Raw genomic sequence first — 16,416 nt, forward strand, 5'->3', positions numbered from 1 at the left:
GTTCTCTCTCCTCTCATTCCGTCTCCTCTCGTTCTCTCTCCTCTCGTTCCCTCTCCTCTCGTTCTCTTTCTCCTCTCGTTCTCTCTCTTCTCTCGTTCTCTCTCTCTCCTCTCTTTCTCCTGCTCTCGTTCTCTCTCCTCTCGTTCCCTCTCCTCTCGTTCCCTCTCCTCTCGTTCTCTCTCCTCTCGTTCCCTCTCCTCTTGTTCCCTCTCCTCTCGTTCTCTATCCTCTTGTTCTCTCTCCTCTCGTTCCCTCTCCTCTCGTACTCTCTCCTCTCTCTCTCTCCTCTCGTCTCTTTCCCTCTCTTCTCTCTCTCTCTTGTTCCTCTCTCTCTCTCTCTCCTCTCTCTCTCTCTCTCTCTCTCTCTCTCTTCTCTCTCTCTCTCTCTCTCTCTCTCCCTCTCCTCTCTCTCTCTCTCTCTCTTTCTCTCTCTCTTCTCTCTCTCTCTCTCTCTCTCTCTCTCTCTCTCTCTCTCTCTCTCTCTCTCTCTCTCTCGCCCAGGACAGAAACACAGCATGTGTATGTGTGGCCTTCAGGATGTTGAATAATGGGCCGACTGAGATGCCAGCCTGATAAAGACCCTCTTTCCCCGACAGGACACACAAACACAGAATCATCCTGACTCAAATAGACCCCTGAACACTTCTGCTTTCACAGAACATTGTTCAATGATCGATCGTGGCCCGTCCAAGACACTTCTTCTCCACACTGCTCTCTTAAAGGGATAGTTCACTCCAAATCAATTTATTCACTCTCACCTGTGTGTGAGTCTTACTTCAGTGGAACACAAAAGAAGATATTTTGAGAAATGTCTCAGTGGTTTTGTGTTCATACAATGGAAGTTAATGGAGTTGAGCGTTGTTTGATGATTGACATTCTTCAAGATATCTTCTGTTGTGTTCTGAAGAAGAAAGTCATACAGGTTTGACATGACATGGTCACGACACAAGTCCATTTTTAAACAGTTAATCTAAAGCATTTTATCTTCCATCTATCTGAAAACTAGGGCTGTCAAACGATTAATGGCATCCAGAATAAAGTTTGTGTTTACATAATAAATGTCTGTGTACTGTGCATATTAATTTTGTATTTATAACCTAACATTTATATATAAGTTAAATGATTGGTAAATATAAATAAATCCACACGTTAATATTTCCTAAATATGTATTCATCTATGTGTATGTGTTTATAAATACAAAATTAATATGCACAGTACACAGACATGCTGTATATTATGTAAACACAAACTTTTATTCTGGATGCGATAAATCGCGATCAATCGTTTGATAGCCCTACAAAAACGTGTTTGATTTGAATCCTCTAACTCAGTGGTCACCAACCCTGTTCCTGGAGATCGACCGTCCTGCAGACTGCAGCTCCAACCCTGCTTCAGCACACCTGTCTGTTATTATCAAGCAAACCTGAACACCTTGATTAGATAGTTCAGGTGTGTTTGATTGGGGTTAGAGCTGAAATCTTCAGGACGGTCGATCTCCAGGAGCAGGGTTGGTGACCACTTAACTTGTAAAGAGCCTGAGTTACATTGGGTTCAAGGGTCGTGACGCTGGCGTCTCTGGTGGTTTTCCGAGCATGTCTTTATCAGGTCTTCTCTTCTCGCCATGCTCAGACGAAAGGGGCACTGGCACGACTCGCATAACTTTTTGGGAGGCAATTCTGTCTGCTTGTTTACCTCTCTGGGATATTTTTAGATCTGAACAAAACGTTCTCATTCCATCAGAGCTGGAAGTGGATGTGCAGCTGATAATGGATTCAGTAACATGGCTGTGATAGCATCGCGCTGGACTACGTGCCCCAACGCCAACACCACGCAACATCAGATTACATCTCTTTCAAGCTCTAGGGAGCTCCCTAAATAGACAGCATAGGCAAAATATAAAGTGTCAAGTGAGGACTGAATGAAGCAATCACTAAAACAATTAACATCTAGTTTTATTCACACCGGTGTAATATTTCTTTTCTTCACGCTGCGGTGCGGTCACTGGAACATTCGATGTCTGCGTCAGTCGTTTATCAAACGCCGGCAGATTTCCCTGAAGATCCACATCAGTGTCTGCCATAAAAGACTCATGATGCCCTCCTGTGACGGTCTTCATCTCTGCGCTTCTCCACATGACCTGACTCTCATGGCAGCCTTTCACACACAGAAACAAACAAATTATTATAATGCAATACACAATCAACATATGTGAAACAACATTCTAAAAATAAAACATGAAATGCAAATAATAGATTTATTCAACAGTTAATAAAATGTTTATTGTAAAAACAACTTATGGAATCAACAACATTCAAGGGTTAATGAAACCTTCGAATCAGAATCAGAATATATGTCAATGAATTAAAACTGAAACTCACTAAAAAACAGAATTTTAACATAAAATTAAAGCTGCATTCCATAACTTGTGCCTCTATGTTGTCATCTCTGTCCGAAGCAAAAAAGCAGCTTCATTTATAAATCATTATGATGAGTTTGACTGAATTATGATAAAGAGTCAGTTTTTGAAACGGATTTTTACGTCCTTGCTCAATAACTGATTTTTGTTCATTTTTAGGCCAAAAGCTTAGGATTGCAGCTTTAAAAAAAGAGTTAAGAAAACTTAACACTAAGGGGCGGTTTCCCGGACAGGGATTAGCTAAAGACAGGACTAGGCCTTAGTTATATTAGGATATTTAAGTCGTTTTTAAAAACATACTGTACAAAAAAACCTCACTGGTGTGCATCTTAAGACAAAACAATCGCACTGATATATGTTAGGATGTGTCAGTGTAAGTTTTTGTCGATCAAGAAACCTCTAACATTTAAGTTAGTCTGGGACTAGGCTTAAGCCCTGTCCCTGAAACCACCCCTAAGAGAGAACTACTCAAAGCACAAAATAAAAAAACTATATATATATGTTCAATTCAATTCAATTTGATTTATATAGCGCTCTTCACAATGTGCATCGTTCCAAAGCAGCTTAACAGGAGAAAAACAGGAAAACACAGAAAAGGTCAAACACAGCACAGTGCACGGTGTTTATAGAACAAGTAAGATCATTCTAGTAAATAACAAATAATATCTAATGTCAGCGGTCTCCCGGTGAGCACGCCAACACGGCCCTGAGGCGAGGAGCCCAAACTCCAATGAGAAATAGATGGAGAAAAAAAGCCTCGGGAGAAACCAGACTCAGCCGGGAGGACCAGATCTCCTCTGACACGTCACAGCTGCACTCACTGACTTTCAGTAAAACTTACTGAGGAAATGTTTATAAGGACATTAGTTGTGATTTATGTTGAGGCAAGTCATGTATTAGCAGCTCAAACAATTAACAGACATTGTACTGTATTTAAAAAACGATATACCACTCTTTTTTACATATCATAAATATTTCATTATATCAGTATGATGCTGCTTTATATTTTGGTCAAAAGAGCCCAGTTTTGTTCGTTTAAAGGAAGGAACATCATTTACTCACCCTCACGTTGTTCCAAATATAAATTTCTATGTTCTGATGAACACAGAGAAAGATATTTGGAAGAATTTAGGAAAGCAAACAGTGCTGGGACATCACTCACCAACATAGTAAGATGAATTGCTTTATAAATGTCTTTGATCTGTTGAACACAAAAGAAGATATTTTGAAGAATGTAGGACAGCAAACAGTTCTGGGGCACTTTTGACGACCATTGTCATTTTCCTACTATGGGAGTCAATGGAGCCCCAGAACAACAAGAACAAAGAAACAACAAAGACATTTTAAAACAAAGGAATGTATACAGACAAGGGTGAGTAAACGATGACAGAATGTTATTTTTGGGTGAACTGTCCCTTTAAGATTCTTTTTTGGTGTCTAGGGGCAGCTCGCTAGGTTTTGAATCGGTATAGAAAAGACGTCACTCACAAACCATGACTTTCTGTTGTTAAATCGTGTCTGTTCTCTGTCACACACACTGAAGATGAACTGATCTGACACCACATCTCAACCCGAGACATCTTAACAATGTTCACGTTAAAATCACATACAACTGTTACATAAACTAGATTTGTGTTTTTTTTTTTTTAAGATTTATTTTTTGGCGTTCTTTTGCCTTTATTTGACAGAGAGAGACTCTTTTCAGAGAGGACAGGAAGCAAAGTGGATGAGAGAGAGGGGGAAGGATCGGGAAAGGACCACGAGCCGGGACTCAAACTCGGGTCGCCCAGGACGCACCGGCGCCACATGTTGGAGCACGAACCACTCGACCACCTGGCTCCGACAGGTTTGTGTTTCCTGTGAAACAGTGTTGGAGTGTTTTCTGTTGGTTCTTCACATAATGTGACATTATCACCGTCGACCACATTTTAAACATTCTTTGAACACGAGTCAAAAATAACACTCATGTCATTACACGAACTTAAACAATTTACTGCCCGGACGTCCAGCACAACACTGTAAAACAGGCTGGAGTGAGTATAAACATGGACAAAGACAACCAGTGGTTGAATTGAAATGAACCCAGAAAATGTAAATGTTGAAAGAACGTTTATATTCAACCTAATGTACATCAGCTCTACGTTTGAAATCGCAGTGCATTGTGGGTATGTATAAAACAGTTGGCTCAGGTTTGGATAGGGAGCAGTTCTGGACACTTGAAAGTGACGGTCAGTTGTGTTTTGGATCGGGTTTGAAACTAAACTCTCCAGGACCTTCAGTCTGAAGGAATGTTGAGGAAAAGATTCTTCTTCTCGCAGACTTAAGCTCAAATCCAGAATCAGGCGTATCCCCACAGCCCCGAGTCTCCTCCACTCCACACACAGAGAGCAGAAGTGTGGAGGTCACAGCATCATTAATGGGGCGTCACCTGCCGACTTCATCAAACCCGAGGACTCCAGCGCTGTGATAACACCGCACTGATACACTTGTGTACTAATACATGCTCACACAAAGCAATAACAAAGAAACTGGAAAAACCTGGTGTTCAGCCCCAACCCAGCTGAGCTCTCACGCTAACACACTCGCACGCCAGTCTCACTGAGTGTCAGCCGCACCGCGCTCTCACGCGAGACCGACCGCTGTCACATACACACGCTGTCCGGACGGACATCACGCAACGCTAATGAATCGATTAAGACGTCAGATCTCCGACTGATGCCCACTCCATGCAAGTGCACTAGGCAGGGGTCTAGATCTTCAGCGCTCAATCCATGTCTGGGTCACATTTCACCCCTAAAATCTGAAGAAAACTATAGGAAATGTTGTGGTGCATAAAGATAAAAACACTCTTATGTGTTTATAATAATTCTCATTATTCAGATGTAAATTCTGATTTGATGTAAATCAGCATAAGCTCAAAACAACCGAGACTTTACACACACACAAAAACATTGAATATATTGCATGCATATTGTATTTTTACAGTCAAGTCAATGAGACTCGGTTGCATTACATCCTTTGTGTAATGAGAATACAGGATAAATATAACGGCCCTAAAAGTAAGATTCATTTCCTTTATTTTATGGGAAAATTCACTTAATTATCAAAGATTTTCAGAAACTGAGGAGCTCAGATTAAATGAGGTAATCTCAGATGAACCGCGGTAAAGAGTGAGCAACAATATCAACAAATCACACTTAGTTTTACTATGACATGCTTCATTTTTCCTGAAAATGTCTCGTTTCACAGATGGTCTGAGGTCATAACAGATTCTCCGAACAATGAAATAAACAAGAGGACGTACAACAAACAATCTCATGTGAGTTCACGGTAATGAGTTTCTCAAACGTTTCATCGGGTCACACTGAAAATGTTGTCATGTTCTCACACGGCTGAGATTGACAGACAGTCGGAAAACAGTGTCAGCTGAAAACCCCGCCCACCTGCCAGCGACCTATCACTTACAGGAAGGAAGTGACAGGAATATTAGGGCAAGGGCAACAAACGGCTTAAGTAAACTTCCAGCTTCTGAAACGGAGAGAAAAATGTGTGAAATAATCAGCACGTGAGAGGAAAGCTCGGTTTAAGAGAAAAGAATCACTATTGTCCTGCTGCAAACACTTGATTTATTTCTGTAATAATCTCCTGGCCGTAGTTTCAACGCTCACGAGACGAGTCTCTTTCTATTCCAGACGAGCATCGCGTGTGAATACATCTGCCCCGCCCCTGTCGTTGTCCGTCCCCACCTCGGCCACATGTCATTGGTGTGTTATTTGCTGGCCAGCAGCCCGTGAGCGGAGAGATTAAGCAACAAAAAAACCCCTCAACCACCTTCTCCATGAACATGTTCTGCCCTCGCGGCACGCTGGAACTCAACTTCCTGTTGTTGGGGAATTTCCTGTGCTGAGAACGAGAGAAGGAAAGAGGCAGAGAGGCGTAAAGGCAGTAAACGCAACCGAGCATGACCTCTTCCTGAGGAGCCACACAGCCGGGGGGCCACGGTGTTTATTGATTTTAGTCACACGCATATTATAAAGAGGAACTCTGGTATAGGCCTCTGGCACGCTATGGGAACCTTCGGAGGTCGTGCGGCGAAGGGGGCGGTCTCCGGACCGCTATCAGCGCGACACAGAGGCACGGCGCTGATAGCAGCTCCCGCAGACGCATTCTTTAATCCAGGAAAAAAGTTCCTGGAAATAATTCGGAAATAATAACAGAAGGATTTCTCTAGGGGGATAAACAGGATTGTGATGTCATAAAGACAGATTCTGCGCACACATCCAAAGGTCATCTGACAAAACACACACACACACCACAGATTACAGACGTCTGTTCAAAGGTCCACTGGATCATAAACGAACAGCGACGGCTATACTGAACTTCACTCACACAAACACGTCTGACAAACCGTGCAGAGTGATTTATAACGCAAACACGCGAGCCAATTTCTGCACTTTAACATCAAAGTTGAACAACGCGATCAATGATCATCTGTTCGTCCTTCAAGATATTTTAAAATGAAAAAAATATTGCAGAAACTGAATGATTTTCATACAAAAGCAGGGAGAATGGCACAAGAAAGATAGCAACGCTTTAGTTTTCATTTTTTATATATTTGTGTATTTTTGGATAATATCGTGCAGCCCTGACTGCTACAGATCAGAGCGTTTAATAATCGTTGTGTTTGGCAAACAGACACTAGAAAGACACCTGCAGCTGAACAGTGAGATTCAGACAGCTGTCAATTTAACTGTGAGATCTTTTTATCTACTTCATGATAAAACTCATATCTGAGAGAGAGAGAGAGAGAGAGAGAGAGAGAGAGATTTCACCTCTGCGCAGTAGCATGACAGGAGGACAGCCTGTGACTGCGCAACCGCCGTTTCTGCTGTGTGATGATGATGATGATGATGAGGAAGATGACGGGTCAGAGTCGATTCCTTGACCGTTTCCAATCTCAAGAATCTTCAGCTCCCTTATGTCTATGACACTAGAAAGAGAGCATATTCATATTTACATCTCGATACTATTGGCTGAACTGTGTAAATCCATATGCAAGTGTTCGGTCATTTCTGCATTGACGTCACTTTCCCACGTGAACACGCCGGGACACGCTCCCTTGAGTGGTAAAACTAAGGCAAAATGGCTGCGTTCAATAGGAGGAACAAAAAAAAAAACGGGACTAAAACACGCAATTATTTGCTGAAACTACAAGCAGCTGGACTCGACGGTGATCCTTACGACTACCTTGTGACTTACAAAGGAATCAGGTGTTCTTAGACACTCAAATGTTGCGCGGAATTGCGTTTAATGATATTGTAAGCATTCGTTTTGCCCAGTGTTTGACCAAAGTGACGACACGTGCATACCCTCTATTGTGAATGCAGAAACAAGCACCACACCTGAAGGTGACCTCTGACACAAGGCAACGGACACCGTTACGAAGCGGCTGTCGGAGAGAGAAAGTCTGTCTGTTCGGGTCCACTTCACCCTGGTACACACCTAAAGTGACCCCGCAGTCAAGGGACACCAAACAACCCAGCCATTCTTCAGCCATCAACTTGACCAATCCTGGACAACAGACACAGGAAATGACATCATCTATGACAGACACATCACACGTGTAAGTGTAAGAGTGTGGTGATGCTGTACAGTTTCATAAACAGTGTGTTCGGGGTTCCTTACAAAAGTAGCATGTCATGTCCATCTGATACCACTACTGGACCACAGTGGCATCCCAGAGGTGTCCTGGTCAGAAATCACTGTACTCCATGTGTGAGGGAGAACAGCGGATGTTGTGTTTTCTTCAACTGCAGTAAAACAAACATTGTATACATCTGCTTCCAGCTTTAATGTGTGTTAGGTCTCGCTACAAAACGTTTAAGTTGACTGTGTTTTTCTATACCCGAGTTTTCTGCTGGAGACTGCTCAGCGCGCGTGCTTGCTGTCGGCTCTCACTAAATCCTTGGTGTTTCGAGTCAGATCCGTGGGCGTGGCTTGTTGGTTTTGACTAAATCCTTGGTATTTCAAGTTTTACGAAACCTTTACCGTAACCTAACTCTAACCATCTAAACTACCTGTGGTTGTTAAACTTGCCAAAAAACACGGTTGCGTGATGATGTCAGACTCGAAACACCAAGGATTTAGTGAGAGCCGCTTGGGGGGCTGTCAGTCGGTGGCGTCGCGCCTTGATGACGTCACTGTCCGCGAGCATGAGGTCTGCTGCATGTTAATACAAATTTCGCCTATTTAGTAAATTATTATTTTTATACTGATTATTATTATACAATATGTGATTTTCCATACATAAAGATGGTACTATTTAATTTTTATATGCACAATGGTTTTAATATTTAAATTTACATTAAGCAGAGAGACGCACATACCCTGCTACCATGTTTTGGTCATAGTATTTTTGTTACTATTGTTATATTGAAAACACCTTAAGAGATATCATGGTATGTGAATTATTATGCAGTTCACAGTTACAAAACTGTGCAGGTTTTTATTTTTTAAGCAAAATTTAGGAGTCAATAAATGTCAAGGACCAAGCCACAGAATAATCAAATCACGCCTTTCGGTTTTTATTGCTTAAATCACACAGTTAAAGCTGTGAGGAATCTTACATTTGCATTGAAAAACTTGTATTATTCATTTAGCAGTCATAAATAAGCTATGCAAACACAATGCACCTGCTTGCAGGATAAATGTGAGACATTAATTTTAAATGGAATTACTTTATACATGACAGCTTTAATCCTTCACATGTTCAATTCCTTCATTATACAAAAATCACCTACACAAAGAGTGTCAGGTAAATACAAAAACAACAACAACAACTATATGGTTTCAAAACAGAAGATTTTGAGGTCCTCTGGAGTAATGTTGGGTTTCCAGATCGCACTTTAATAAAAAACAGCAGTTTGTATAAATGTAACACACGGAAAATCTGCGTTGAGATAATAGCTGTATATTTACATGAAGGTCACATTCTGGGTTCGTAATCAAATATTAGAAAATAGCTTCAGTGTATGTCGTCCAGCAGACGCTCAGTAAGATGAGGAATCTTTGTAAAGCTTATAACAGTTAAAGGCATTCATTTGATAAACAAACACAAAAGCAGCTGAACACGCAGAGCTGCAACAGACACACACTGTTCTCGGAGTTACTCTGCACTGTGAAGGCAAGTACAAATATTTTTTCTGCGCTGGGAATATCAAGCTGCATATGAAACAGATGTACATGATAGACGACTCTGAAATGACTGAAGCAAAATGCACCAGAGCATCTTTCAAATATTCGGCACTGCGAGCTGATGTCCAGCGTTTTATCAGACCAGAATCAACCTCAACTCCGATGACCCCTTTTCGGAATCACTCCACCGCGCCGCTGAGTTGGAACCCCGGTAGCGGTGTGGCGCGCAGCTGACAGCGCTTGTGCTTCATGGTCAGGCCGTACTCCGGCGTCATGTCCAGCATTTCACCCGGCATACTGCTGAACTTCAGTCTCTGGAGCAGGATGGCCAGGAACAGATAGACCTCGGAGCGTCCGATGGACTCGCCGATGCAGCGCCGCTTCCCCAAACCAAAGACCAACACCTTCTCGCCTTCCATCTTATTCAGCTTCATACCGTCAGTGCTGAGGAATCGATCGGGGTTAAAGGATGACGGGTCCTTCCACAGCTCTCTGCGGGTACAGACACCAGATTCAGCTTCATTTTAAGAGCAGCCAGCGTGCGCATTGCATCACTTATAAACCGCTGCAGTAACTTACGGGTCGTGATTGACGTGCCACTGGTTGACAAACACACAGGTGTCTTTGGGAATGAAGTATCCATTCAGCGACGTGTCTTTAGTGGTGCTGAAAGAGAAGAACATGAGCTTGATCATAACTGTCTGACGTGGTGTCATTCGTGTTCGAGGTTTTACAGACACTCACCAGTGAGGAATAGTGAAGGGAAGGAAAGACGAATGCCTGAAGATCTCCAGAATGAAAGCCTCCAGCAGCGGCGTAGCCAATCTGTCCGACAGACGAGGCGTGCGATCCATTCCGATCTTTTCATCTAGAGACAACAATAACAGATCTTGAGTTTTGGAACACGACAAGCAGACACGGTGTGAGAGACAAACACTTACTCTGCTCTCTGTGCAGCCGTTCCTGAATCTCAGGATACGCCACCAGATACATGACAGCCCACGACAGAGCCGTGCTGATGGTGTCGAAACCTGTGGACAACCACAAACACCATCAACACACATCACGCGTCAGACTCGCTCATTTCACAACGCTTCTCCCGCACTCACCAGCTCCAAAGAGATCATTGACGATGCCCACGATCTTCTCATCGGAGACTTGAACGTTGGAGTTCTCATCCAGTTTTCTGTCTTCACAGTGGTCGATGAGAGAATCTGTGATGTCACGGATGTTGTTCTGAAACAGACGAGAAGACACGCAGTGAGCTCTGTGAGCACCGCGCAATGGCTAAGAACTCACGTTTGAAGGTCGCCCACCTTGTCGAAGGTGTCGTAATGTTCCTTCACGATCCTCTGCATGAAGCTGCTGAATCGAGCGTTGATCTCCAGGAATTTCTTCATCGTCTTGCTGGGCAGGTATCGCAGGAACGGAATGAAGTCAGAGGGGTTGCCACTACCTACGACCTTTCCGAACTCATCGCTCATGTTGACCAAACCCACTAGCTCCTCATCGTCATGACTGTAGCGCCGGCCGAAACAGATTCCGCAGATGACGTTGGCCACAGACACCACGATGTGACGGAAGGGATCGAAGCTTCCCTCGCTCTTCATGACGCTGTGAAGTCTGTCGATCAGATACAGCCCCTCTTTGCTGATGTGTTCCTCCAGAGCACACGAATACGCCGAGCTTTTGCCCGGCACCGTGGAGAAGGATCTCAGGGCGCTGAGCGCCAGCTTGCGGCGGGTACGCCACACGCCGACCTGGTCCGTGCTGAAGGCCAGACTTTTGCCGTCGCTGATGAACTGCATGCTGTACAGGTCAGGTCGACCGGCAAAGTCTTCGCCCTGTTTGAGGAGAGCCTGACGGATCACCTCGTTCCCGCTGAGCACCACCACGGGACGCATGCCGATCTGGATTTGGAAGACGGAGCCATAGCACGTGCTCATGGCGGTTAGGCTGAGATGCGGGTTGTTTCCCAATTCCAGCACGTTGCCGATGATGGGAAGGGGCTTTGGGCCCGGCAGCTTCTGAAGACCCTCGGGAATCTTGGTGCGCGTCAGGCGCATGAGGAGATACGCCACACATATGGTTATAATGGCCACGAGACTCTCCGACACAGAGATCGGGCCCAGAACAGGCAGAACCGTCAAAGACATTCTTTTGTTCTCCACGTCAATCTTTCCTCCTGCAGACGGTGAACAGATTACCTGCTCAAAACAGAGGAACGATAAATAAGACGAGATAATAACGAGAGAGAGAGAGAGAGAGAGAGAGCATGTAGTAACATTTCTTGGATGGATGATGGATCAATTTTGGATAAAAGCGTCTGCCAAATGCATAAATGGATGATAGGCTACTGAGAAAGGTGTGTCTTCTGCAACCTGTTTTGCTTTTTTTGTATTGCATGTGTTGCATGAACACTTTTTACAGGTCATAAATGCAACACAGCAATTAACTGATAGTTTTGCAGTAAAGCATTGCACACTGGTTGGTTATTTGTATGTTCGCAAAATTCATTAATGATAAACCACACATGAAGCAATCAGTGTCAAGGGCGAACGCACGCACACGCACACAGACACACACGCGCGCGCACACACTTCATTCAGAAAAAGTGCAATGCAAGACACTGACATATGCAATGCATTGAACAGAAAGTGCATAGATTATCCTAAATGGTAAAAAGAGCCTGCACAGCAGCCAATAAATGAGTGATTATTTATTCTTTTTTTTACAAGTCAGTAGAAAAAGAAAAATTCAAGATAGAATTCAAACATTTTACATCTAAAACATTCTATGTTAAATGATCATGCAGAAAATAAAAGATGTTACACAGAATTCAGAAATGTAAGAGAAAAGCTCTCACAACTAAAATATGGGTTAAAATGTTTAAGGTAAAATGTTAAACTAATACTTAACATGACTTGAACATGAATGAATTGATCTAAAGCATTATGAATGAAAGTATTGATATCAAGCTCACCTCGAGTACAGTGAGGAATAAGTGCGTTCTTCACTGCTGAATCTGTCTATCCAAAGTAAATTATCTCAAGACAGAGAAGTGCTGCTGTATTCCAGCACATACATCTTATATACACAAGTGCTCGACGCGATTGGCTGGTTGCTGTGTGACGTCAGGGATGGGAAGAGCTGCATGCCTTTTGTGAATGAGTTTATAACTGCGAATAATCTCACCATTACTAATCTCATCAGTACAGGCATACAATAATATACATCAATATGACACAATAATAATTTTATAATACAGAATTCAAATGAAGCACATGTAAAAACGACTTACTTGTTTCCCTAAAACACTTAAATACATTTAAAACAATGTAGATAATATAATGATGATTTATGATCATGTTTAACTATTTAAAAATAACTCAATAAAAGAAAAAAAGATTTATAATCTTAATTTAATCTTCTCATAGTTTTTTCTTATTTTTCGTGCGAGTTGATCATTTATGTGACAGAAAACACTGCAGACAGACGTTAGTCAAACGTAAATCATTTTGATAGTTAAAGCAAACGTGCACATCAAGTAAAACTGTTTATTGCAACATTTCTTTCATATTTATCCAAGAATTAATCGACGTACGAGATATTTTTGCATTGATTTGTAGGGTCATGTTCCACCTGGCACGCGCTCGTAACTCATTAAGCAACAGGTGAGCATCGCGTGCAAAGGTGTGTGTGTGTGTGTGCGCGCGCGCGTGTGCGTGTGTTTCAGAGCCCCACTGTAGATTCCTTGATAAATTGTTCGTATACATCTGGATATACAGAATTAGCCTACTCTCTGTGTTTTGTTTTTGTAAGACACTCGTTTTAGACAGGTTGCATTGAACTCATACTTGTTTTGTGGTCCGTTTTCCTTTGGAGGCACCTCGTAACCTCAGACTGTTATCACGCTTCAAGACACGCCAAGATAAACTCTTCAAACGCATCGCGTGCGTGCACCTGTAGCGCGGGTTAAAGATTGGCCACGTTGCGTGAGAGCGCTAGCGCACCGCTTCCCTGAGCCGCGCGCGAGGATGCTGAGGGGAGGGGGGACTTTGAGTTCACACAGCTTGAAAGCTGAAAGAAGAAAAGAGATCACGCATTTGTATCCATGCATGCACATATACCAGTGACCTAAATGAACGATTGAAAAAAGCTTTACTTTTAATTTCTTTATTTCTTTGACTCTCTTTCCTTTAACACTGAAGCATCTTAATGTATGAGCTATCATGTCCGCGCTGCATCTAAATACTCATAAATATTTGCCTTGGATACTTTGCAGAAGAAGGCCTGACATCTCATTTTATTTTTTGGGTAAAAAAGGAGAGTGATTAGATCAGCTGCAGTCACTCTCCTTCTATCTAATGATTAACTTTAACGTTTACACACAATCCACTCATGCGCTTTCCATTATAATCAGCATTAAAACTTCAATGAACATCAGTAAGAATCCGATCCGACCATTCAGATCAGTCCAACTAGCACATGAAGGCTGTGAATTTGTTTAGATGGTATGCTAAAATAGAGCATTTAGCTTGTTTATTAATAATAAGAATGAGAATAATTATTTAAATTCAAATGAACTTAAATGACAACTTTGGATAGTTAGCGTATTATACATTGCTTTACGACATATTTTAATGGAATTATGGTCATGTTAGCTTACAAGACACTGAAATGAGTATCTTTAGTCAATGATTTGTTCTGGTGTCCTAGTCTGATTTATTTAACTGTTCATAACACCAGGATGTGCAACCCATTCTGCAAAGTTCACAAAAAGATGTTTTGTGGAAAAAGAAGGTTTTGTGTTGATTGTAAAGGTTTTGCAATGTTCTGCACATCAACCAGATTTAGCCACTGAAATAGACACGATCGTCTTTCCAAACCAAACACACATTCACATTGGTGAAAAACTACACGTCTTATGGCACAGAACTCTTCTGTTGCCTTCTTCCTGGCTGGCAGGTAAACTAAATACTTTTTTTTAGAATTTTGGGATTGTTTAAAATAAAAGCTTTTTAGCCGTTTCTCGGGTTTGCTGCTATATCTAAATAATAAACAATACAAACAGTTTATCCAAAAGAACACACGTAACTAGGAGGAATATAGACAATAAGAAAAACAAGCCTGTCGATTCTATGAAACTTTCTGTTTTTTTTTTGGAAGGCAAGATAAATTCAACACAGGGTAATTTCTGTCCTAAATACTAAAGAGCATGAATGACCCGAGAATGTACATTTATTTTATTTATTGTCATTTTATTTCATTTTTAGCCATTAAAATGATACAATAAATCTAACACAATCTAAAAACGAACGAAAGACGAAGCTGTTAAATAAGTGCAATTTACATGAATTATATTTTAACTGATCTACAAGTTAAAGAGGAAAAACCCAAACTTTTGTCCAGTTGACATATACTTGTCTGGTGAAGTAGTCTTCTAGATATTTTAAAATCCGGCAGTCTGGTGACTTCATTGCACAGCGTCCATCAAATGCACACTTCATCTGGCCGGATGCACTAGGTTTTACTGTACTTGTTTTGGCATAGGGAAATCTATGAGGAGAGAAATCTTTCTAGTGACATCATTACAATGCAAAGAAACCAAATCAATTGCAAAAAAATCTATTGTTTTTATGATTATTGTCACTTGCTAAAAATAAAGAAATGAGGGTAATGTGATAACATTGCACACTATTTAGGGAGTATATACTGCTCAATATGCAAAAATGCCATTGGGCGTCCACTGTCACGCATTCTCTCTCTCTCTCTCTCTGTGTGTGTGTGAGACAGAGAGAGAGCGCGTGTTCGCGTGAGAGGGGTGGGCTCGGTCTTCAGGACAATCCTAAATCTGCTCAGTTAGTCACGCGAAGGCGGCAGCGGCTCTTTATTGGGATTTCTGTGCCGTGAATGACACGAAGCTTTAGTTTTTTCGCAGTTATGCGGTCGTGAGTCCCACACCACGCAAACTCTTAATCCGCCTCAAACGGACGCTCGTGCGCTTCCCTCGCGTGTGGGAGTTGCGACGCTTTGAGATTAATCGCATGAATCACGATAAATCCAGAAGCAACCGGCGTGATGAAATGCAATTTAACTCTTAACAATGCCACTGCATTAGATAATGATGCATACAAACTCGTTTCAGTCATTATAAAGACGTCACGAGCACTTGTAGCAAAATGTTTCACAAAAATTTGTTGGGATTGAATTGATGATTTAAAATACCAAGAAAACAGTGTGTTTAATGTGATGAAGTTAACCTGTGATAACAGACAAGCATTAGCACTGGGGGAAAACTCGGGCATCATTTCTTTGCAGTTATTTTGATATCTAATACAATGATTCAATCATACCAACATGTGACTTGATTTTGGGGCCACCGTCCTTCAAATCGTAAAAACTCACACAGCAGGTCTCAGATCATTCAACTATAGCTTTTGCATTATTTACATGCAAAGCGCTGCGGTTTTTATAGAACGCATCAGTTTCCAAAACGCTGGCACGTGGCACGCTCCATTAATAACTGAAGTGCCTGGAGAGCTAACTGCACTGTAAAAATCAGAACAGGAAAAAAGGAAGGAGATAAAACATTTGAACACTTAAGCAGTAATGTAGCATGAAGAGTCTGCATGATTGCTGTGGGTTTGGAGCCACTATATCAGTGTCACGGGACAAACAAAGACAGTCGGAGTAATGTGTTTGCCTTCAGCACTTAAACCCCACAGGAATCTGTCACACCAGATGAAAGCACCTCAGCTTCATCACGCTACACTACAGCATCACCTGTGTGATATTACATGAC

The 16,416-nt window shown here is 42.0% G+C and overlaps 2 protein-coding genes across 2 annotated transcripts in view; both read right to left on the reverse strand.

Annotated features, from left to right (window-relative positions):
• LOC130562382 (enhancer of mRNA-decapping protein 3-like) overlaps positions 1 to 8,597 on the reverse strand; it is a 21,289-nt gene extending 12,692 nt beyond the window's left edge. The window contains exons 1-5 of the mRNA XM_057347292.1: positions 8,323 to 8,597; positions 8,103 to 8,227; positions 7,820 to 8,018; positions 7,250 to 7,407; positions 1,964 to 2,155 (exon numbers count right to left, since the gene is read on the reverse strand). Coding sequence (XP_057203275.1) covers positions 1,964 to 2,155; positions 7,250 to 7,407; positions 7,820 to 8,018; positions 8,103 to 8,124 — 571 coding nt within the window. The 5' untranslated portion in view covers positions 8,125 to 8,227; positions 8,323 to 8,597. The remainder of the gene's footprint in view (positions 1 to 1,963; positions 2,156 to 7,249; positions 7,408 to 7,819; positions 8,019 to 8,102; positions 8,228 to 8,322) is intronic.
• Positions 8,598 to 8,972: 375 nt separating this feature from the next.
• LOC130562380 (cytochrome P450 1A1) lies at positions 8,973 to 12,707 on the reverse strand. Its single transcript, XM_057347287.1, has 7 exons — positions 12,595 to 12,707; positions 10,928 to 11,818; positions 10,721 to 10,847; positions 10,553 to 10,642; positions 10,356 to 10,479; positions 10,191 to 10,277; positions 8,973 to 10,103 (listed from the first exon to the last, which is right to left on the reverse strand). Exons 2-7 carry the CDS (start codon positions 11,765 to 11,767, stop codon positions 9,791 to 9,793), a joined length of 1,581 nt encoding a protein of 526 aa, XP_057203270.1. The 5' UTR covers positions 11,768 to 11,818; positions 12,595 to 12,707; the 3' UTR covers positions 8,973 to 9,790.
• Positions 12,708 to 16,416: the final 3,709 nt, after the last annotated feature.

The sequence above is a fragment of the Triplophysa rosa genome, linkage group LG12 (assembly GCF_024868665.1).
Source record: "Triplophysa rosa linkage group LG12, Trosa_1v2, whole genome shotgun sequence".
Classification (NCBI taxonomy): Eukaryota; Metazoa; Chordata; class Actinopteri; order Cypriniformes; family Nemacheilidae; genus Triplophysa; species Triplophysa rosa.